Source organism: Xiphophorus maculatus, chromosome 16, assembly GCF_002775205.1.
Source record: "Xiphophorus maculatus strain JP 163 A chromosome 16, X_maculatus-5.0-male, whole genome shotgun sequence".
Lineage (NCBI taxonomy): Eukaryota > Metazoa > Chordata > Actinopteri > Cyprinodontiformes > Poeciliidae > Xiphophorus > Xiphophorus maculatus.
The window spans coordinates 21,730,586-21,752,854 of NC_036458.1; the positions used below are offsets into that span (position 1 = coordinate 21,730,586).

Consider the following 22,269-nt stretch of genomic DNA (forward strand, 5'->3'; position numbering starts at 1 on the left):
TTGTCACACTGATATATTCTCCAGCTTGAGTTACGCTACGTTGTATTGTGACTCTGTTTTGAACTTGACAGGCAAAAGAGCAACTCATACTTTGAAACAAGTCCACGCCTTTCCTGAAAAGAACATGAAATAACTCACAGTCATGTTGTTGTACTGTACCAGCAACGTTCTACAGCAACTTGTTTGCTGTAGAAATCATAAAAATAATGATTTATTTTTGGGGGGCAGGGTGGCTGACTGTGTACACTCTGGAAACAAGCGGGCGTAATGTAGGTCAGCCACTCCCACTTTTTATAATTCAGCCCCACCTTGAAATTACCCTTCCATGCAAGCAGCGCAGCCTCAAATAAACCCGTGGCAAAGCAGATAAAGATGTGAGGAGAAGTGACAGTTCTTGATTGAGAAGCAGGAAGAATTGTTTATGCATTTTTATTAGGCTCTCACACGTCCCAAATCCCCCCACGGTTTCCTGAAAACATGTTTGTTTGTTTTTTTTCTTTTACGACAGGATTATTTTAATAGTTCTAGAAAAGTCCTCACAAACCACGGGGCTAAACTGAAGTCATGTGTTTTGCTCTTTGGTCGCGCTTCGCTGGCCACGTTTCCCCCGGAGACCCCCTGATCGCATCATCACGTCCAACCAAACATCAGCAAGTTGAGCTCTCCCAAAGTGCCGTGACCAGTTAGCAGTCGAGACACATTTGGATGCCTTTTAAGGAAGAATTTAAGCCAATGTTGTGTCTACAAAGAAGGGGGCACTGTGTTCAGAGAGAGAGAGAGAGAGAGAAAAAAAAAGGTTGAGAAAAAAGGGGTATTTTTTTATTTCTCAGGAGACAGGAATGCGGTATGGACTCACTGTGGGAGCTTTTTGCAGCAGCTGACAGCAGGGTTGTGGACTGTTGACCGTGATGTTCCCTTATGAGTCTGCTGTCCAGGGCAGTGTGTCATACACCGCCAATAGCTCAGTCCTTCCTGCAACAGATGCGGCGCTTTGGCACTTTTAAGCTGACAGACCGAGAGGGAGAGTCAACTTTACAAGGAGTCAAAACAGGGCATGTTTCTAAAGTTAGCACTAGCTGCGTTTCCATTGACCGTATAATTATGCTATTTGACATTTGCAAAATACATTTGGTTAATGGAAACACTCCAATTTCGAAAACATTTTCTGATATAAAGTTTGGACGAGGTGGTTCTTCGCCCGTCTTGATTTTAGCGTATTTCACAAAACTGCAACGGGGAAACTTTTTCCGCATCGCACCAGTCACATGACCAACAACAGGATGTTGTCACTGGTGCAAACCACAAAGAAGAAGATGACAGGAAGTACTTGGAGAATGTTTTTTAATGACTCATTGCGTCAACAAACTTATTGTGTGATTTAAAGTCTGCTCCTTATTTAGTGGAAATGACACAATTGTGAAATAGTGTTTGTTTTTTTTCACTTGGCGGAATATTGGCAAAGTTTTTCTCACATTTGTAATGGTAACTCATTGTCATTACAAATGTTTGTAACGGTTTGTGGTAATATGACAAATAATGAAAATAAGAGAAAAGCAAAGTTAATTTAACCTCCTCTGACCTTCAGAGACAGTTGGGGGCTTGACTTACATATTAGGTGCACAGGCAGCATTTCTGCATCACTGCAGTTTTTCACAGGGAAGCAGATAAGGTGAGATAACCAACATACGATCTGAAAACAGAAAAGCTGTGGCGTGTTACACAACTCGGCACAAAGGAGGAGGGGGAGAGAGGATTTCATATTGGACTGACAGCACAGTGGCCTTTTCAGAAAAGGTCAGAGAAAAACAAAAGTAGGAACCGAAAGAGGCTTCGTAAAATCTAGGATTGTGGTTGAACAATCAAGCCAATAGTTTCCAGCTTGCTGTTTGTTTTTTGTTGTCTTTTCCAGAGGCGTATTGGTTTCTTGTGCAAAGGTAACAGATGCACCTCCATCCAGTTGCATCGCATTCTCACGACTTACATTTCTCGCTCATCTCGCCTGTTTGCTTTCAGGTGTTCCGTCGCTGCTTTTTTTTTTTTTTTTTTGTGTACTGTACATACGAACCCGCTGAGCCTACATTCTCATCCAGTTGGATCTGGTTTGTCAGAAAAACAGCAGGCATCAGGAGAGTGAGACCTGAGAGGATTGAGCAAACACATTCCAGCGAGTCTGGTTGAAGAATTGTTCTTTTTTTTTTTCAGGTATCAGAAAAAAGAGGCTTGGAAGGTTTCAGGAGGAAAAGATCAACTAAAACATGTCATTATGGACGATTATGGAGTTTTTTTTCCACGATATTTTCAAAACTGTTTATTACTCCCTTTTCAGTAACTGCATGGTGCAGCAATAACACCCCCCCACACACACAAATGCTGGTCTTGACAAACATTCCAGCCGTTTCTTTAGCACAGCAGTAGTCGCATACAAAAGTGGGATTTGTATCACTCAACTGCCCACGGCAGCTGCATTTACTCATATTTTCAAAACTATAGATATTCATTGATGCTCTCATTGACCAAACAGTGGATAGAAATAGTGGAAATAACCCATTAATTGGAATTTATCGTGACAAAAAAATTTCTTATCACGCTAAGAAATTTATCACGATAAATGATAAGCGATGCGATAAACGCCCACCCCTCGCCACTAGCTCACAAATTTTCATTCTATACTCTAACAAACAAATTCCAATGAATTCAAGCACAGCCATTCTAACCAACCAACACGTTTCAGGATATGTCACCATGGTTTCCCACCTGACACAGGACTGACCACCAGCCTGGGTAACTACGCCAACGTCCCGCATGCCCTCGGCCAATGACCAGCCTTGTATCTCCCTCCTCAAACACCCCGATGCCTTCCCTCACCGACGGCACCGCATGTGAGCGGCAGCAGCAGCAGCAGGCGAGTCCACAAAGCATGAATGAGGGACCCATTGAGAAAACTTTCAGAGGAAATTAAAAGGGTATTAAGTGAAACCGCTGCTGGGGGACATGAATCACGCATCTCGGAGCAATCAGTTTACTCAGTGGAGCTGTAACTTCAATCATCGGCGCATGGAAGGGAAAATTAGCTCTGCTTCGCTATCTCACTGAAACACTTAGACTTCCAGGTGAAGTTGTTTTCGCTTATTTAATTAAGCCGAACCCAAATGAGTCCCTTGGATCTCTCTGGTTGATTGACTGGGAATTGTGGGAGTTCTTTGTTTGGTGCAATTAACTTGAATACGAAAGAAAAAAATCCCCCATGCAGATTACTGATCAGAGCCGATTGAGTTAAAATTAGAACAGTTATCAATCAATCCGTTTTCCAGTCACAAGAGAGCCGTATCGTTTATCATTTATCGTGATAAATTTCTTATCACGATGAGATTTTTTTTTTTTTTACAATAAATTCCAGTTAGTGACGTTTCAACTGTGTTGTTGGATCATTATTTTTACTATTTTTATCTGCTGTTTGTTCAATGAGAGCATCAATAAATATAAATAGATGTGAAAATGTGATTAACTGCAGTTTCATCGGGCAGTGTAGTGATACAGATCACAGTTTTGTATGTGACAGATGTACCAAGAAAGGTATTACAAACGAAATCTTTTTTCAGAATGTGTGTTTGTGGGGATGTTACTTCTGTGTCATGCAGTTTCCTAAAAGTGGAGCAATAAACAGTTTTCATTGCCACTTTTATCATTATCACAATACTACTTGAAGGTATAAACTTTAAGTCTACCATCTCCAGCAGTGGGATGCATCCTGGCCAGGTCACCAAGGCAACATAGAGACCCACTGGGGGATTTTAGAGAAACCAATTAACCCAACAGTCGTGTTTTTGGAACAGGAAGCTGGAGTACCCGGCGAGAACTCACGCATGCACACAGGGAGAACATGCCAACTCCATGCAGACGTCTTTCTAATCATCTCTACATTACACTCCTCACAGAAATAATGCTGTAGTACCGGTTCTCTGGGTTTGGCAGGGCCCGAGACAATGACTCGTACTGGTTCAGTCAGAGCAACAACAGCTAAAAGTGAGGCTCTAGGCTCTGTTCTGTGCTCTTCAGGTCTGACTTTCTCTTTAGCTGTCCGTCTGAACGGTGTTCAGTCACCTGCTCATGTACATATTGGTGCCAGGAAGGATTTCTGACAGAAAAATATAGAATATGCATCCACTGATAGGCTGCACCTGGAGAACTGCTAACCCCCTTTCAACTTTTTCTCAATACTTTGGTCGAACCTTCAACCCAACTTCAATGGGAATATTGGGATTTGATGAGAGAAATCAACACAAAGTTGTGCATAATTGTGAAGTGGAAGAAAATTATACATAACTTTCATTTTTTAAAAAAGTGTGGCAATGTCGGGACCGATACAGATATTAGTATCGGATCTGTGCATCTCTAGTTTTGATGTGTCAGATGAAAATGTATGTAAAGCACTATGTAACTTAGATCACTTAAACTCATTTTTCTGCTCATTTAGTACTTATTTTGAAGTCCTTTAGGCATGTGACTGCATTAATTTGTGGTTTTGGAAGCCATATTGACCCCACACGCATGACTTGAGAAAAATAATTCATGGCTTCATGGGAAAGTACCTCAAAGCAGGACCAAACCGATTTGTTTTTCTTCCATCTTTGCTCTGCCTCACATTCAATCACAAGTATAAAACGCTGCAGCTGTAACGAGGGGAGTTTATGCCCTGCTGCCTCTTCTATGCTGATGCGACTGTGTGTGATTTAATGTCAGTGAGCTTGTAGGAGCAGAAGTAGGCCAGTGTTGCATCAGACGAGCTTTCTGGAGAGTTTTCTGGCTCGTTTGAGCGAAGTGTGTCAGCACGTCGCTGCAGCGCTTCCCTCTCGCTGCAGACGGGTGTCGGATATCAGGAAGGTAAAAAAAGGTGCTTGCGGGTACTGATACATAAAGTGTGTTGAATGTCGACTCTCCTCCAAGAGTTAAACTTTCAGCCGTTTTCTCTGAAACCGGCTTTTCTGAGAAAAAGGCAAAAAATAAATAAATAAGTAATAGTGGCAAACCGCAAAGAAACTTGAGAAAGAAGCAATGTCCTTATGGGAACACTGTGAGTTTGGGAAACCGTTTTAAAGAAAATCAGGACAAATTACGAGAACATGGTATGCTTCTGATTAGAGATGCACTGATTACACTTTTTCTTAACCAACGCTGAGCCTACCGATTCCAGCTTTTTCTCCCTAAGGACGAAAAAAGAGGAAAAATGTGTTCTTGCTTTTTATTTTGTGGTTTCAGAAACGACGCACTAAAATGTTGTTTTGGATTATCTCCGTTTAACCTAACCCTTTTCCTGGTTTTTATACACCTCAAAGCAGTGCATCGAAGCACAGGTTTTTGTCTTGACGCGTCCTTAGCCTGAAAATGGTGGGAATTCTTAACCTTAAAGCATTAAGTGGGCAGACAGAGGAAAAAGTGTCAGTCTTGGGTCGAAGCCAATCCTGGGAGATTTGGATGATTCTATTTGATTGATTCTAGTTGTTTGATTCATGAACCTCAACTTCCACAACAGTATTCAGTAAAGTGCTGAAATGACAGATTTGTCCAGAGTCAACTTTCCAGACTACTCAGTCTTGTAGAGTAAAATATAAATATTCGCTATGAATTTAGGCCAGATACATGAACCATTGGCAGGGTCTGCTATTGGCTGCCAGCAGAAATAATGGGAGACAGGACACAAGGAAAAAAAACCAAAGGGCTGAAGGTATTGAGGTAGAACACAAGGATATAAGGAAGAAAAATACAAGGACACAAGCACTGAAGGAAGAAAGAAGGGAAGAAAGGCGTGACACAAGGCAGGAATTAGAGAAGTAAATGATGCAACACACTGGAAGGTAGCAACGACAGAAGAAAGAAAGAAGGGGATTCAGGTAGAAGGTAAAAGGTAGAAGAAAGGACAAGAAATGGGAATAGGAAGCAAGGATGGGAAGAAAGGATTGGTGCAAGAAAGGATTGAAATAAGGACACAAGGGAAGAAGTATGGAAGGGAGGTAGGGCATAAGGAGAAAAGAACAGAAGAAAAGGAAAAAATGCAGTGGAGACGAGGAGAAAGGACGGACAGAAGAGAGAGACAAATTGACAGAAGGAAGGAAGAACACAAACTGGGGAAGAGTTCTCCACCTCCATCTGGATGGAATCAGCTGCAGAAAGTCTTCCATGTTGCTTAAGGCACTTTGAAAAAGTCCATCTAGTTGTAGACGAGTTATAAACTTGTGCTGACTTTTATTTTATACACGAGAGTCTTGAAACGGCGTCTTCAGCCACATTACGCAGACCTGGAGAAAACGGCGTTCGAACCCCTTTGTTTTAGACCGCCAAGGAGCCACGTGTATTGTGCAGATGTTTCCCGTTTTCTTAATAACAGTGATTCATTTCCTGTCGCAAGTCGGTGAGTAAGAGATGATCTGTTGATTCTGGTAAAATGGTAACAGTTCATGAGTTTTTGTCCTGGTTTTTATTTATCTGAAAGCTGATTACTTCGAGGCACAAAAAAAAGACTCAGAAAAAGGAAATTCATTGATATGTTGACAGGGCAACATCACTTTTTATTTTTCTCGAAACGCTCCCATCTTTCAACAATGAACTTTCGTGTCTTTACATGGTAATGACCAGCCGGACCAACCACCACCCGTCTCTAAACACCACACCAAAGTAGCCGTGTTTTTTTTTTTGTTTGTTTTTTTTTGTTTCATAAAAACCATCAGCAAAAAACCACAAACATTACCGTTTTAATACACACTTTAAAAGTGAGGGGGACGAAGAGGAATGAGGCAAACACATGTCATCACAGTCGCTAGGAGCAAAGACACGGCATAGAGGATAACGGAACGTCACCTGGACTAGAAAACAGGATACAAAACCCAATGAAACAAACGTTACAGTGTTTGTGAAAGCTTTACATTTATACACAAGCACCAAAAAGAAAAAAAAAAACAAAAAACAGAAGCCAAACATGGTACACAGACATTAAACTAGAATCCAGTGAAGGCATTTTGTCACAATCCAGTTGCAGAACTACCATGAAAGTTAGGGGGTTTACAACCCCTTGAAATGCATAATAGAGGCAGGAAACGAGGATGGAGCCCTCTCTTTAGTTAAAGCCCAAGATAAGAAATTTAGTCCAGTTTAATCGTAAGTAGAATTTGCCTTTGGGATTAAGTTATTTAGCCTAATTTTAAAAGGGGCACTATTATGTGTTTTCCAGGCACATAGTATCATTTTATAGCATAATCAAGTAACTATGTGACCTGCAGTTGTTAAAAAAAACCCATGCTATATATATCAAATATGACTTAAAAGAAATTTAACTTTGCAACTCAACACCTTGAAATTGGGCCTCTGGCCCCTTTAAAAACTCATGCTCTTTCTGAAACTCCGCCTTCAAGTAGTAGCTGCGTCTCGAAGGCGGGGCTTGGTCCACCCAGGCATTTTTTGCACAGCTGAATGGTTGCCACGGGAGATGAAAGGATTTCTCAAATCAAGACAACACTCCAGGTATGTTTTTGGCGAGGGAATAATTCAACAAGATGCAAAATTCAAGAAAGTCAATTTAACATAATATTTGCCCCTTTAAGAAATAATTTTCAATGTGTGTCATGGGCCTTGATAGTCATATTTGGTCACATTACAGAACCATAGTCCATGACATAAGTAAACAGTAGGTATTCAGGGTTTACATTAAGTCTCAGTGCACTGCAGTGTTTTTACATGAATCTTTCTAAACTCCTCTTGCTTTTGTCTCCTTTACCAAATGTAACGTTCTACTTTTAAGCTATGATATGCATGTGTAGGGGTCTGTACACATTCTCCGTCTACGTTCCTGTGCTTTTCTTTTGTTTGTACAGTGAATGGCATGTTGACGGGCAAAGGAAATAAATACATCGGGCCAGTGAATAGTAACAACAAGATATGGTCGATAAAGCTGAAAGAAACTAAAAAGGCTTACAGCCTGCAGCCGGTGATTTCCACCAAATATTTAAAAGGCTGGTTAAAGGTTCATTAATCCAAACATTTTAATGAGGCCTTCGCCTCGGGGAGAAACAAATTCTCCTTTCAGTGCTCCTGGCTCTCCGCAACGGATGGCCATTTCTGTGTAAACACGACATTTACCAATGATTAATGCCAAAGCTCAGCAATCAGAAGAGAAAGGTTTAATCTAAATGCATCCTGCTGCAACCTAAACCAACATGGCTGTACAGTAGGGGTGTAACAACACAGATTATGAGACAACATGACGCACAATAATGAATTTTCATGGCCCTGACAGGAGGCATGAAAGCAGATGCTAACTTTAGCTTTGTTGGCGGTGTGTCCATTAGACGGGTCTGTCGTGTTTAAAAAGTGACGACTGAAGAGATGCAAGATTTTTAGATTTTGAACTTGAGAAGGTCAAGTGGAGCCTGAACTTATTAAAAAAAAAAAAAAAAAACCTCAAAAACAGCTCTTTGGGTAACAGTGGCCAGACAGAAGCATAAGCAGGTACCAGCTTTAGCGTTGTCAGCAGTAGCTAGTCGTGATTGAATCATTTCTATCTGGAATGTCACTGTAACTGTAACCAAAATGCTGTCAGACCAATGATTTAAAAGTTGTGGAGTCTTCGATGTAAACCTAAAACTTGTTAGGACGCCTAAAAGCAGTCTTTATTAGCAGATTCCATCAATACGAAAGGCTAATCTGGAACTACTTCCTTTCATACTTCAAAATAAGAATCTCAAACATAGAAGCTCTCAAACTGAAAGCACAAATCTTCATATCCAGGGCTCATACTAGTAGATTACAAACTTCACTAGACGCAGTCACGTGATGTCAGCAAATGGTTATCGCTGCAATGTCTTTGCTACAAGTTCTCATTACACCCCTACTGTGCGATAGTTGTGATTTGTCAGAGGATGGTCATTTTTAGATTTATCCCTCCTGTTGCATTTTTATTGGATGTGTATTCTTTTTTTTTCTTCCTAAAATAGATGCTTAAAATAGATACATATATTCATTTATATCACATTTATGTACAAAAGAAGTGCTTCAAAAATAATTGTGACATGATCTCTTATGAAATAATGCAGATGGTTCGCAGGGAGAGGGAAAGAGTGAGGGCTGAGTTAGTGAGACATGAAAACTAGCAGTTGTAGTGTTGGTGCTTCTTTGGTCGAGGGGATATCCCAGGTGTACATTTGCATCTGATTATAGTTAAGGCATAGACCCATACATTTGTATGTTTATCTACAGCTGGATATGTATCAAATTTGTTGTAAATTGATTTTTTGTTGTTGTTGTTTTCGTTTACATTCCTTTTTTGTATAATATCAAAAGTGTGCTTTCGCCGGTGTATTCTACTGGATACTGTTGAATGAGAAGAGTAGAAAAAAGCAGGGAGTTCCATTTCTCCTCACCCCATAAACAAACATGCTTCAGTAAGTATGGAGAGGATGTAAGAAATGACAAATCTGTACAACATATACAAATATGATACACAGCCTACAATATGTCCGTTCTTTTCTTGAATCTGGGAGTTGGTGGGTAGTACAGCCCAGAATCAGATCCTCTGAGAGTCAGAAGGGCATTTCATAGTAGGGCAAAGGCATGATGGCAGAGTAGTCTTAGGGGAGAACTTTAAATCTTCAAGTTATAAAGTGACGCCTCCTAATCTCGCCTCTTGTTTCGTTGCCCTCCGCTTTCCTTTTTGTCACTCTCCTTCTTTGCACCTTCTCCTGACGCCACCAGTTTGCAAGCTCCACTAGAGCTCTCTCGCTTAATGTTCTGCAACGGTGAGAGGGAAAGATAGGGGTGCTGAGGGAGGGGAGGTGGAGTAGCAGAGGGAGGAGTGGTTGGGGACTCCTGTCCGGAGCAGTTGCCGCCGCTGCTTCCGGTGCTCATGGCCCGGTGTTTGAGTCTGAGTTTGTGGGGAAGCGCTGTTCCCCGAACCTCTCCTTGAGGATCCCATCCCTGCATCTGGGAGCAGCCTGGGTACTGGGGAAGAGGCGAACCAGATTGGAGGATCCCAGAAAGATGTTGGTTGTGGATGCTGCTCATGTCCGAACAGGACAAAGATAGGGATTCTTCATCATCTGTTGATGCCTCTTTGTCAGATGGATCGCCGTCACTTAACGACGTTGATTGGCTTTGAAGGTAACCATCGGCTCTGGGTCCACCCTCGTAGCTAAGCACTGGTGGCTCCTCATCTTGTGCACTGCGGTAGGAATGGTGAGGTTGTTGAAGATGGTGGTACAACTGGGTGTGCCTAACCCCTTCCACCTGTTCACTGAGGATCTCTTTGGGTGATCCCCCCTCCTGTTGAGTAGGTTGACAGACTCTGTACACCTCTCTCTCTTTAGCCTCATTAAAGCTGTCTGACAGCTCATACTGAGGAGAGTCCAATGTCTTTCTCTCCAGTTGCTTTGTTACCTCAGCTAGAGTCTCATTGGAGGTCTTTGTGATGGGCTGCTGCAGTTGACTACTGCTGTGCTTTAAGGCTACCTGTAGATCTACATCCTGGGGCCTGGTCATGACGTCAATGGGATAGGAGGCACTGCTGGCGCCGTACAGGATGACACTTCTTTGGGCAGCAGGTGGGTGAGGGACAGTCTGGCTGGTGGTTTTGACAGCAGCGACTGTCACCTGGTGATGCTGCGATTGCTGCTGAAGGAGGTGCGGGTGGTGGTGATACGCAGCATCCATCTCCTGATGTTGCTTAATCTGGTGGCTTGTAGACCCAGATGCCGGACCCCTGTGGATGTTGAACATAATCTGAGTTGTGGTGTCACTGGTGATGTCCATCTCCAGCCTGTCTCCCTCCTGTTTGATTTCAAACGGCATCGGTTCAGGGCTATCCCTCGAGGAGCCATCGGACATATCGGAGAGGGAGCCGCGTGGAGAGTACTTCACCAGCTGCCTGTGGCTATCGCTGTGTCCCGACTGCTCTGTTTCCGAGGAGTCCGAGTTAATCATCACCTGAGAACCACTTGAGTAACCGCTGGAGTAGTACTGATTAGAGGAGGAGGACGAGGAAGAGCCTCCATTTCCGCCGTCATTTGCCACGCTGATCTGTTGGCTCTTTTCAATGTATGAGGCTGTGCTGATGAGGCCAAAGCGCAGCTTTAGCTGGAGCAGCTCGGTCTTGAGTCTCACATTCTCGTCATTCAGTGCAATGACACGATTTTCCAAAACCATGTCATTGAGACGGCGCTTCTCCCGAGAGCGCTTGGCGGCTTCATTGTTCTTGCGCCTTTTCTCCCAGTAGGAGGCGTCCTTTTTCTCGTCAGAAATAAACTGACGCTTCCGTCTGCAGGAAACATTGGGCTTGGGTTTGATGAGACGCCCCAAGCGAGCCGGTGTCCCTTGAAGTGTCTCGTCGTAACTGTCAAAGGTCTCAATGCTGTTGAGGTTGTTCCCTGAGGGTTTATTCAACGTCAAATTTTCCATTCTTGCAACTGATAGCAGCCACTTTGAAATGATGAGGTTGTAATGAAAACGCCTTGCCTCCTGGTGTATGCAGCCTGTTTATCGTTTGGGACTCAAGTGTCCAGATCTCTCAAAAAGATGAAGAACAAGTGAAGTTTAACATTGGCAACCCTCATTTATCCACTTTCAGGGTTTCAGCGTCCAAAAGAACAGAGGTGAATTAGATCAGTCTCCAGTCTTGACTGTTATATGTTTTAACAGCAGTATGCTGAGCTGAAGACGACGCGTCCTAGATCTCCACACAGGCTGCAGGATGTAGGCCGTTCTGTCTACCTCAGCATGTTAGCCTCTTGGGGAGCCTTGGTCTCAGTTTCCCTTCCTCGCTCTGTTCTTTCTGCAGCTGACTGCAAGATGAAAGGCTGCAGACATTCAAAGAAACAAAAAAAGAAATGTTATTCCACATAGACTGGTACTGTGTTACATACATTTGTTTTAGTTTATCTTTTATAAGATTTTAAAAATAAATGATTTTTTAACATTGTAGCATCCATGCAGATCAAAGATTTATGTCTAAAACCACGGAGCCGTCGTCTAATGTTTTGGCATGTCTGGTCTTTGTCGCCTCTGTAACCCCTGGCAACCACTGAATGGTTGCGAGACCTTAGCGTCTGACCTTTTAGACCTGCTATTGATGCGATCTGTCTGCAAACTGTGACCTTTGACCCGTTTCCTGGCATGTTGATGTTGGCTTTTGTGATGCAACGGAGGACAAAGAGTTCATTAGAAGAAGGATGGGCCAGTTTTCAAGGACTTGAAAATCTCATGTTTTTAAGGTTAGCCGGACGCTAAACCAAGAAGTGGTCATTATGGCTTGCTTACACGTTGCAGCCAAGACAAGCACATGCATAACAAATGGTGCACCACTGAAATTACATCAGTTGCAGACATGCTGAGAGCATGAAAACTGGATTGTGTAAGGATTAGCTCTTTTGTTTTGTCTGATGAGTGTTCGAAAAAACGGAGCAAAGGCTGAGTCAGCTGCAGATCTGTCAGAGTTTCCTGGATCTGCTTCAGAGCATTTTAAGGAAATATAGAAAAAAATACCCTTCAACATGGGACTGATTTTTGTGTGTGTGTGAGCTGCCATCTATGAGCACTCTTGAATCCCCAACCCCCCAATCCAATGTGCTCATCCACAAAGGAATGTGGCAGCATTCTTGGCCAAAACAAGTCAATGCCAAATCAATGTTACAGGGCGAGCAGATAAGGCAGACAAAGGCATCTGCTAATGCAGGTCAAGGATAAAGAAGCCGAGACTCTAGTGAGAGACTTGGAGGTGTGGGAGAAGCTGGGAGGAGGGGCACTGATACATATAGGTCAAGAGCCCCCGGAAAGAAAAGAGGCAAAAGGTGGAACATGGCATGGGTTAACGTAAAGCGTGAAAAATGACCGACTACAAGGTGCTTCCTGTGTCTTAATCTGGCCACCTGTGTCTATAAAACCTTGAAAACATCATAAAGGAGGCAGGTTATTTTTTCTGTAATTCTGCCTTATGTCTTTCAAGCCTTGGTAGTCTGAAGTTCTTCTAGAGCAGTGTTGGGTGACCTACCACATTTTTGTTATAGCTGATAAACAAAATAAACCAAATGACATTTTCAAGACAAATTCAGAAAAATTACAAAATTCTCTACATTAACTGTTTGAGATGCACAATTACAGGTAAATGTGTTAGGCTTTCCTAAAGATTAATAACTAATGACTTAGTGTTCACGGTTACATCCTGCTCATGAGATAAAGCAAAAGGATACATTTTATTGGGCTCACGAGACTTGATGCCGATGAGAAACATTAGCATCGTTAGCGGCTAATGGCTAGCTAGTCGCTGTATTTCTGCACTAACTCTAAATTGTTTTGAATTTGGTCTTTGACTATATCACACGTTTTTTCTACAGAAGTATCCAAACTGTTGCTGCAAAAGTAATTTAAAACAGTCAGAAGGCGTAAGAGGTTTTGTCACCAATTGGTGACCCTCACCCAGACTACGTCAACACAACGGGGTGACTCAAGAACCTAAAAATAAGAAACCTGAACACTGATACAACAGGGGAAAAAAAATCACACATCTTAATATCATAGCCTCATATTTCTCTTTGTGGGACAGACTTCCCTTATCCCACAAGATATCGCGAGATCTTGTGGGATAACATCTATTTCCTATTAAGAATTCCTTCATTTTTCTTAAAACAACATTTTTGGTCTATGTTTAGTGTTTTGACTGGAAAGTAAAGACAAACACTTCGACTTAGATCTACAGGTAGATTTACAGTCAATAAAATTGTACTGTCATTACAGTATCAATGTGTGCAATAATGCAATAGCAATCGACCGCATAAATTCAATATTTGGTAGGTTTTATATTCAATAAGTGATCTGCATTCATAATCTGGTTGCATATAATATATTTAGCCAACCGTTTTTTTGTTTGTTTTTTTTCCCCACTGCCCTTGCTGCCCTCGTCTGACATGATATAAGTGTGAAATGATTAAGGTCAAAAAACCGGGTTGGGATGTTGTGATGAGGTAAACCCACGCAAGAGCGCGAGAAAAATGTGGGTTAGTGGCAACCGAGCTTATCGTCGCAATGTCAAACAATAATGTTTTTAATATAACTTTCCGAATGTGACTTTGCGTACGAGAAACGCATTACGATTAAGTATTTATGTACACACCACTTGGATTCACCTACAGATATCAGCGAAACTCACCTCACCAGCTTTGTTACAGAGGAAGTAGCTGGAATTCTTACACAGAAGTGTAAAAAATATCTACATGAAAATGAAGCTTATTGTCTTCCTAACCTTCGGAGTTCACCTAAATTGAGACAATTGTTTTTGGTTTTCTTTTCAGGATATACAAAAAAAAAAAAAAAAGGAAATAGTTCTTCTGTACCGCATGTAAATAAATAAAAGATCCCTTTCTGCATTCAAATGTGTGCTTAGATTGCAGAAGGGGACACTGTTATATCAAATGTGCCCTTTCATATAGGTAATACATAAATACGTAAGTATTTACAGCATTGCTCATTTCTCCACCCTCCTCAGATGCTGTTATGAAAAGATTCCCCGTTTTAATTCTGGGAAAACAAAAACAGATTTGTTGAGGTTTTTCTTTTGAGCACACAGTTCAAATACAACATAGCTGGATCTTATCTGCGTCAACTTGTTGCTGGCCACCGCTGGAAGAAGCTTTCCTTGACTCAACCGTTTCAGGTCATCGTCATGAACGACTGACATGTGCCTCCGCGGCACGGGGGAGGAAGACGGAGCAGATAGAGGCGTTTTTAATTTGCGTGTCCCACTGACCCAGAAACTGGGAACGAGCCGCACTCCGTAAACAAGAGCCTGGCTTTCTCTACCGTATTCTTTCGCTGGAATATAGGTCAGCCGACCGGCAGAAAGAGAAAAGGGAGAAGTCCAAAAAAAGATAAGAGAAGCAACAAAGAAGAAAGAAGGAAGTGTGGCAAATTTAGAGCGTTTTGTGAATATCGGCAAATATGACAGCAAGTGGAGTGGAAACAAAGAAGCAGAAGAAACAGATAATAGAGAGAGAGAGAGAGTTAAAACAAAGAGAATATGCTGGTTGCCTGGTAGGGGGAGAACCAGTAGCAGTTGGAACACTGTCGGTATTGCATCATTACAAGGAATTTGTCGCCCATAGCAACAAAAAAAAAAAGAAAATGGGGAAACGGAGGGCACAGCCAATCATATCAGACGCTCTTTTCTTTTCCCTGAAACCAGCGGCTTCACATGCTCAATTTTAGATTTTATTAAGAAACGCAGGGCTGACTTACGTCACAGGCTGCGCATGTTGCATATCTGTCCTCAGAAAGAGCAAAGACATGAATGACCTTAACAAGCTAACCGTTTCCTACCGCCGCTTTCTTTATCGAATTGTATTTAATCGTGTAAATAAGTGTAAATCGACTACTTCTGCAATGACGGTAATTCTACTGGACTTGCAGAGGGGCTAAATCCAGAAAAAACCCACTCTAAAGCTTTCCAGAGCGAGTATGCAAATACAAGCACTGAGGCAGCAAACCTGCTTTGTGTCCCACTTATTTCCCTCGCAAGCGTTCCCTTGACCTGGATTAGTCTTCCCGTTCGTCATAAATACTTCACGTGTCATTGCTCGGTTTCTGTGGCACTCTGGAAATGACGGCACGGGAAAAGAATCCGGAGTTGAACTCCCTCACACGACCGCAGTGCCCACACCGCAAGGAGTCCAAATGGGGCAGTGAGCCTTGGAAACAGTGGTTCAAAAGCTCCAGCACGTGTTTCAGGGGGCTGTATCAGGAATTGAGGACAGGTCCGACATTTAAAAAAAAAAAAAGTCTCCTTTAAACCGTGGGATCCCACACCCTGCTCACGGTAGGGCAAATTAAATATAGGGCAAGTGCTGAGTTGGAGGTCATGGACGAGGAAGGCTTGAAATCCAAGGCTAGTTGTTGATTTGGTTTTACAGAGGCAAAAAAAATGTCAAGGAGATGATGAAAATGGGGGCGGAGTGGAGGTAAAGGTCTGGGCAGCAGACCAACAAGGCGAGGCAGAGTCCTTTCCACGAACACGAGCCGTACCATTTCTTTCTCAAAAAGGAAAAAAAAATAATAAAAGGAGGGTGACTCAGTCCATGTGGTGCACCAGTCACATGTGCTCTCCTGGCCTACTAAATGCTGTAATTTGCCTTTCTCTTGGCTCCAAACCACAGAACGATAACAAAGCCAGGCCCTCATCTTTCATCACAGTCCATGTGCCAGGAAACTCCAAGAAAGCCCACAGGCCAAAAAAGTAGGCCAGGATGAAAACCATACAGAGCTCCTAACTATGACTTCTTGTCCCACAGTTTTGTTTAGCAAAGGTAGACACCCTCAGAACTTTAATTATAGAGACATAGCACACATTTTTTTTAAAGTGATGTTCTGTGAAGCTATTACCAGTAAGATGATAGTTTGTAGAAAAGTGAAGAAATCCTGGAAGCAGGAGCATGCTGACAGCTAATCAGATGGCACACAATTTTAGCTAACTTTAACAATTCAAACCAACTTTAAGGGAATACAAAGCTACAGTATATTAGTAAATAATCTTGACTTTAACAAGAGTCAATTATTAGTTTTTCTCAGCTGAACAACATTGGTGTTAAGATAGCAGCTATAGACAATAAACTGTATGAATTTGTTTTATCACTTGCAATTCGTCAGCCCATTCTGAGTTTGCCTTGGATGATGTAAACTGTTCGAGTTTGCATCATTTGCTCAACTGCATTGATGATTGTACTTTTTCTGGTCTCGTAGTATTTTGAATATTATCCAGAGGGATTCCCAATCAGGTAACTACGAGAGCTGATATACGTTGGTCATCTAGGAACGCGACAATCTCACAGTCTTTTATGAAAGCCGTTTGATATCTAGCGCATTTTCAAGTGTCACATTAGCTGTAATCCGACACCTTACAACAGGTAAGGCAACTATTGCTGATCACGGCTCAACAAATATACATAAAAGCTCCAAACTATCCCTTTTAATATTTTAATTGTCAAGTTGTCTTCATGTAGTACAAATCCAGATTAGCTGGTGCCTCAGGCTAAAGCTAACGGCTAGTCCAAGAGGTGCCGGAGATCAAAGTGGACTTCAGTCGTCTTAAACTAACTCCGATTTCAAACATTTCAGAGGGGTTTATGAAAATGCTATTTAATACACCTTGAAACCGTCTTTATGTTTTGCATTTGGTGCTTATTAAACAGAGAAGCCAAAGTTTACATAAGAACCTGAGAACGGAGGCGGTGTGCCGCTAATGACCATCCCGTGTGAAACACAACCTGCAAAGCATTACCAGTCAAGGTATCCTGCCAAGCACTTGACATTTGTCGACATTAACTTAATGGCTACTTAGGATCAGTCAGTCCATGTGAGTTTTTAGAAAAAATAACACCAATCAACATTTAACTTGAACAAAGATGTTGAAAGTCAAGTTTGGTTAGCGCTCTTTTAAGCACATTTTGACATTTGTAGATTTCTTTCGCTGGACGCCTTTTCACGTTCTCTTTCTCAACCACTGTTTCTAATTTAGACAGGAGGTGACATTCTATGTATTTTAAAAAAGAAATGATCAGTGGGCTATGTATAATATGAAAGTAAAGAGGTGTTAAAAAAATCTAAATGATTACAGCAGTTTAAGTATATGCTGTTTTTTTTCTTTTTAAACTGCCGTACTCATCAATTGAGAAGTTACTCCGACAGAATAAACTTATGCCTTTATTTCTAGTATGAATAACTTCCCAATGTGAATATGACAATCGTTTAAAGTTTTATAATAAAGCAATCAAGTAAAGTGACAGGAAGTTGTTTTACTGCACTAAAAGTTCACTTTTACCTTCTTTCTACAAACTTCTAGGTTTGGTACGCTATTCTATTTCTATTTCCCCCGCCAGTTGGACTCTCACTGGGCAGTCGGGGTTAAATCCAAACATCCAACATGGCGACAACAAACGTGAGGAACTAGTTTGTCTCGCGCTTTGTTCCAAGCACAGTGACGTTTTTCTGTCCCCCAATCAATGAACTGTTATGTGACGCCACTAACACCATGCTAACCATACCGTTGTCCTACTACAACTGAAGGGGTCCAGGAGTGGTGCATTATGGGTCAGTTGTACGTTAACCGTTTACTATGGAAACGGGTAAAATAGAATACCGAACCGCACCGACCGGTGCGGTATGGCTTAGTGGAAACAAGGCATTTGGTTCTGATTAGCCGTGACCTTCGCCTTTCAAGGCTATCTGGATTAATGTTAAATGATAAGGCCAGGAAAGTAATCTGAGAGTTCTATGATATTAGATTTCAACAGAACCCCCCACTGCAAATACTCTGCTCTAACCTCTGAAATCACAAGTCTCTGTTGTTCCGTCCTACTTTAAACTAAAGTTCCTAGATATCTCCTCCCTGGAGTTGTAGTTGTTGTTGTTTTTTTTAAATATGTGCTTTGTTATTAAAATTGCATGGGGCTACACCTAGAAATGAACGTTATTTGTTCAGTTGCTGCTCCACTTTCATGCTTCTGCATGACTGCCTCGGCTCTTTGTTATGGCTCGGGTTTATTTTGGTGGGGTTCAGATTCTGCCTTTCCAGTCGGCTGCGGTCGCGCGCCTTCCTCAGCTCCCGTCCCCGTCCCGCGGGACCGCTGTGACCTACATTCGTAGCTGCCACACAGAAACCCAACTCGCACGCCGACCAATTGGCAGCGGCCGGGTCCGCAGCAAAAGAAGCGCGGCGCTGCGTACAGCCGCAGACCGTGGGGTTTCCGCAGATTGCATAATCTGCTCCGTTCTCTGATCTATTTACATTATTTAATTCATTTATTATGCAACCCCCTCCCTCTACCTATATCTTCCTACAGCCACGGTGCGCATAAAAGTCACGGTTCTGTCACTTTCACAGCAAATCATATTAATTCTATGTTATGTATTTTGTTATTAACTCGGCTTGACCAATGGCATTCCTGAAAAGCTGTAATAATACCCACGTGCGGCTTACTATAAAGCCTGCGCAGAGATCCTATATCGGAGGTGTGTTCCCAGCGATCAGATTGTTCCTATAAAACGTCCTTAGCGCCTGCGACTCGTGACGCAACAGATCAGCAGCCTTTTAAAGGGCTGGTTGTTGTGGGTGCAAGTTCGGCGTGCGTTCAGACAAGAAGGCACAAATAAATAATAATAATGCATAAAAATGCATAAATAAATCTCGCAGAGCCAGCAACACCTTGTGAACAATATGTCACCCCGCACGCCTCCTTTGTTGCACTGTCTGACAAATCGTGTCCATGCATATTTAATCGGATCCTCAGTCATGCGAGGCGATTCCAACTGTGCCGTGAAATTCATCTACGACCGCCAAAAAGCCCCCCCAAAAAACAAACACAACATCCATTTGAACACATTTAAAGTAGAAACCCACCTCCCCCAGTGTTTTTTTTTTTTTTTTTTTTTTTTTTTTAGAGACAGACCCGCACCTCCTCTGACCCCAACATTTGATCCAGATGTTCTCGAACCCACGCAGGACCTCACCCTTCTTCATCCGCAGCGTGGGGGCTGTCCGCGCGTGGCTTCCAAGTGTAAGTTGTAAACAAGAAAAGGACGGGGGGGGGGAAGGAAGAAGGAAAAAAAAAAAAAAAAAGACACATCCAAGCTCCAGATGTGTTGAAATGTTTAACGGCACGGTCGCGGCGCACGCTGCAACCTTCAGGGCTCCAAAGGGTTAAAGGCAGCCGCTGTAACCTTTTACAAAGAGCTGCTACACGTGACGGGGAGAAGTGTGTCCTCTCAGCCTGCATAGGATTTTTTTTTTCCACCCCTCTCCCTCCCCGCCCTCTCTCTCCCCGCCTGTCCACATGAGCTAGCCTACTAACCTAAAACAAAGCTGGTGGACATGCAGGACAAGTCGAGGCTCAGAGCCTCTGTGGCAGGAAGGATTCTATTTATGAGGCTGATGAATTATTCATAGGACAGAAATAGCTGCTTGTACAACCGCTACTGTAAAGCCAAGAAAAGTTCTGTACACGATAAAAACACATTATTATTATTATTATTATTATTATTATTATTATTATTATTATTATTATTATTATTATTATTATTTTTGTTGTAGTTTAACTTCAATATGCTACTGAAGTTACTCCAAATCAAGAAACCTAATTACCAAAACATTCAGGTTAAATTTAATGGGTAGTTATGGTTTAGTTCATCTTTATTTTATACGGGCTTTATTGTAAGACACCTAAGTTAACAGTTGCAGTCAAATTAGTTGATCGTTATTTACCGAATTTGAGAGAGGATGTTGACAAGAGCACCAATGTCTTCCTCTAGCAAGTTGAGATTCCTACACTACAACCTAAAAATGAATTTGGAATATTACATTTAAGCCATTAAAAATCACATTATAACCAAGCATATGTGTTGTAGATGTAACGTTTAATTAAATTCTAATATCCACTTTATTTTGGCAGCATATATTAGCCAAATATTTACCATAAGTTGAAATCTCCCTGAAGAATGTTAACGATTCTCACTCGTCCTGTTGAGTCTCAATTAGTGAATTATAGGGCTGATATTTTCACACCAAATGTTCTCACCAAGTGAATATGAACAGTCACCACTACTGTGGTGGAAAAAGTTTGGACATTGGAGCAAGAATTTTGAGTTTGTATCCAGCTTTGGCTAGTTTTCCCACAAAGCTAATGCTAAAGTAAAATTTGCTACTAGCTAATTTGCTAGAATAGACATAAACATTTTTATTACTATTTCAACATTGCTTTAATTAATTATTTTTAAATTAAATTTTAGTTTATTTTAAACTAATTGAGTATTTTTATTATTATTATTATTTAACACAGTTGGCTTACTTAGTAGAAATCGGACGGAAATGTAGGTCATTTTGAAGTAAGCCGTTAAACTGCCATGCAAAATTGGATCGTTTGCATTCATTAAATTCTACCAGCTTGCTTTATCAGTGTAGCTGTACTTCCACATCGTTCCACATGGTTTTTAGGGTGACCATATGGGCAACTAAGTAAACAGACTTTATGTTACAACTTAACAGCGTATCTAAGTTCGGGTTCTGGAGCCCCACCCCACCCCCTGACCTGGGGGTACGACACCTCCGCCGCTGCCCCCACATGCAGCCCCGGCGGAGGCTGACTGAGCTGGGAGCAGCCTCGCCTTGACATTGAGTCAGGCGCGCCCAGGTGGCACCAAAACAAACCCCCACACCGGAGGCAAACAGAGCGGAGACGAACCCGCACACCGGGTACTTGGTAACGCCATATGTCCAGTGATGTCTTACCTTTAAAATGCGTTTAAAAAAAAAAATTAAAGAATCCACGCTGTCCAAGTTGTCTTGTCCAACAACCCGCCTTTTCCCCCGACCGGGTCTCCGGTGTTCTGCGTCTCTCTCAAAACTCACTCACGCTTCCAGAAACAGCAGCGCTCTCCTGCCGTGTTACCGGCGGTAGATGTGCGACCACAGTGCCTTGTTTTGGTGCGCTCCTCCCGTCATGATCGCTTCTGTTCCTCCCGCCCTCCCTTTCTTTATTTTGCCTCTCTTTATTTCCTCCTTTTCGCTGTGGAGTCTCTAATGTATGTTAGTAGGTCAGTTGTTGCATAACAGGCGGCTTTGGGTGCCTAGTCACGTTTTTTGTTTCTCTCTTGGCTCTGCCTCCCTCCCCTCTCCTCTTTCGCCTTCAAATCCTGTTGCAGGAGAGGGAGCTGCGGGGAGGGGCGGGGACTGGGCCGGAGAGGGCCGGGTCAGGCTCCGAGCCAGCCTCAGTCAGACCAAGGTCTGTGAAATAAGGTTAGTAGACACTAAAATGAAATAAAAAAGTGCGACACAGAGTAGAAAGGCAAACACAGAAACAAGCCATTGAAAAAAAAGAGGGAAGTTATTTTGCTGTTTCATGGACATTAGGTTTTGATGCCTCATTGTAACCATGTAACTACAGGAAGACGGATGCATTTACAAAGTTTCTTACTTCTTCCTACTCCTTGGCGAGCATGTCAAGATTACTGTGGTACAAAAATATGTCTTTTGCATTCCTTGTTCTTGTGCATGATTTTATACTACTGTCACGTTCGAAATAAATAATAGCAACTTTTGGGGTGTTTAACAATTTATGTGATCTGTTCTTGATTAGGTTGGCCTGAGAATACACCAGACCATCCAGTCGTTGCTTGTCTGTGTGAGGTTGTCCAACTGGGTGAAGCCAGGTTGCCAGTCCACCGCAGGGCAGCTATGTTTCCATCCAACCGTCTTGT

The 22,269-nt window shown here is 42.2% G+C and overlaps 1 protein-coding gene across 4 annotated transcripts; it reads right to left on the bottom strand.

Annotated features, from left to right (window-relative positions):
- Positions 1-7,445: 7,445 nt before the first annotated feature.
- Positions 7,446-21,668, bottom strand: LOC102221312. Of its 4 annotated transcripts, none has more exons than XM_023349372.1 (2): positions 21,302-21,668; positions 7,446-11,834 (listed from the first exon to the last, which is right to left on the bottom strand). In XM_023349372.1, exon 2 carries the CDS (start codon positions 11,434-11,436, stop codon positions 9,658-9,660), a length of 1,779 nt encoding a protein of 592 aa, XP_023205140.1. In that variant the 5' UTR covers positions 11,437-11,834; positions 21,302-21,668; the 3' UTR covers positions 7,446-9,657. The 4 variants fall into 4 exon arrangements, with proteins under 4 accessions (XP_023205140.1, XP_023205142.1, XP_023205141.1 ...); XM_023349374.1 differs by lacking the exon at positions 21,302-21,668 and adding an exon at positions 19,528-19,802; XM_023349373.1 differs by lacking the exon at positions 21,302-21,668 and adding an exon at positions 19,473-19,802.
- Positions 21,669-22,269: the final 601 nt, after the last annotated feature.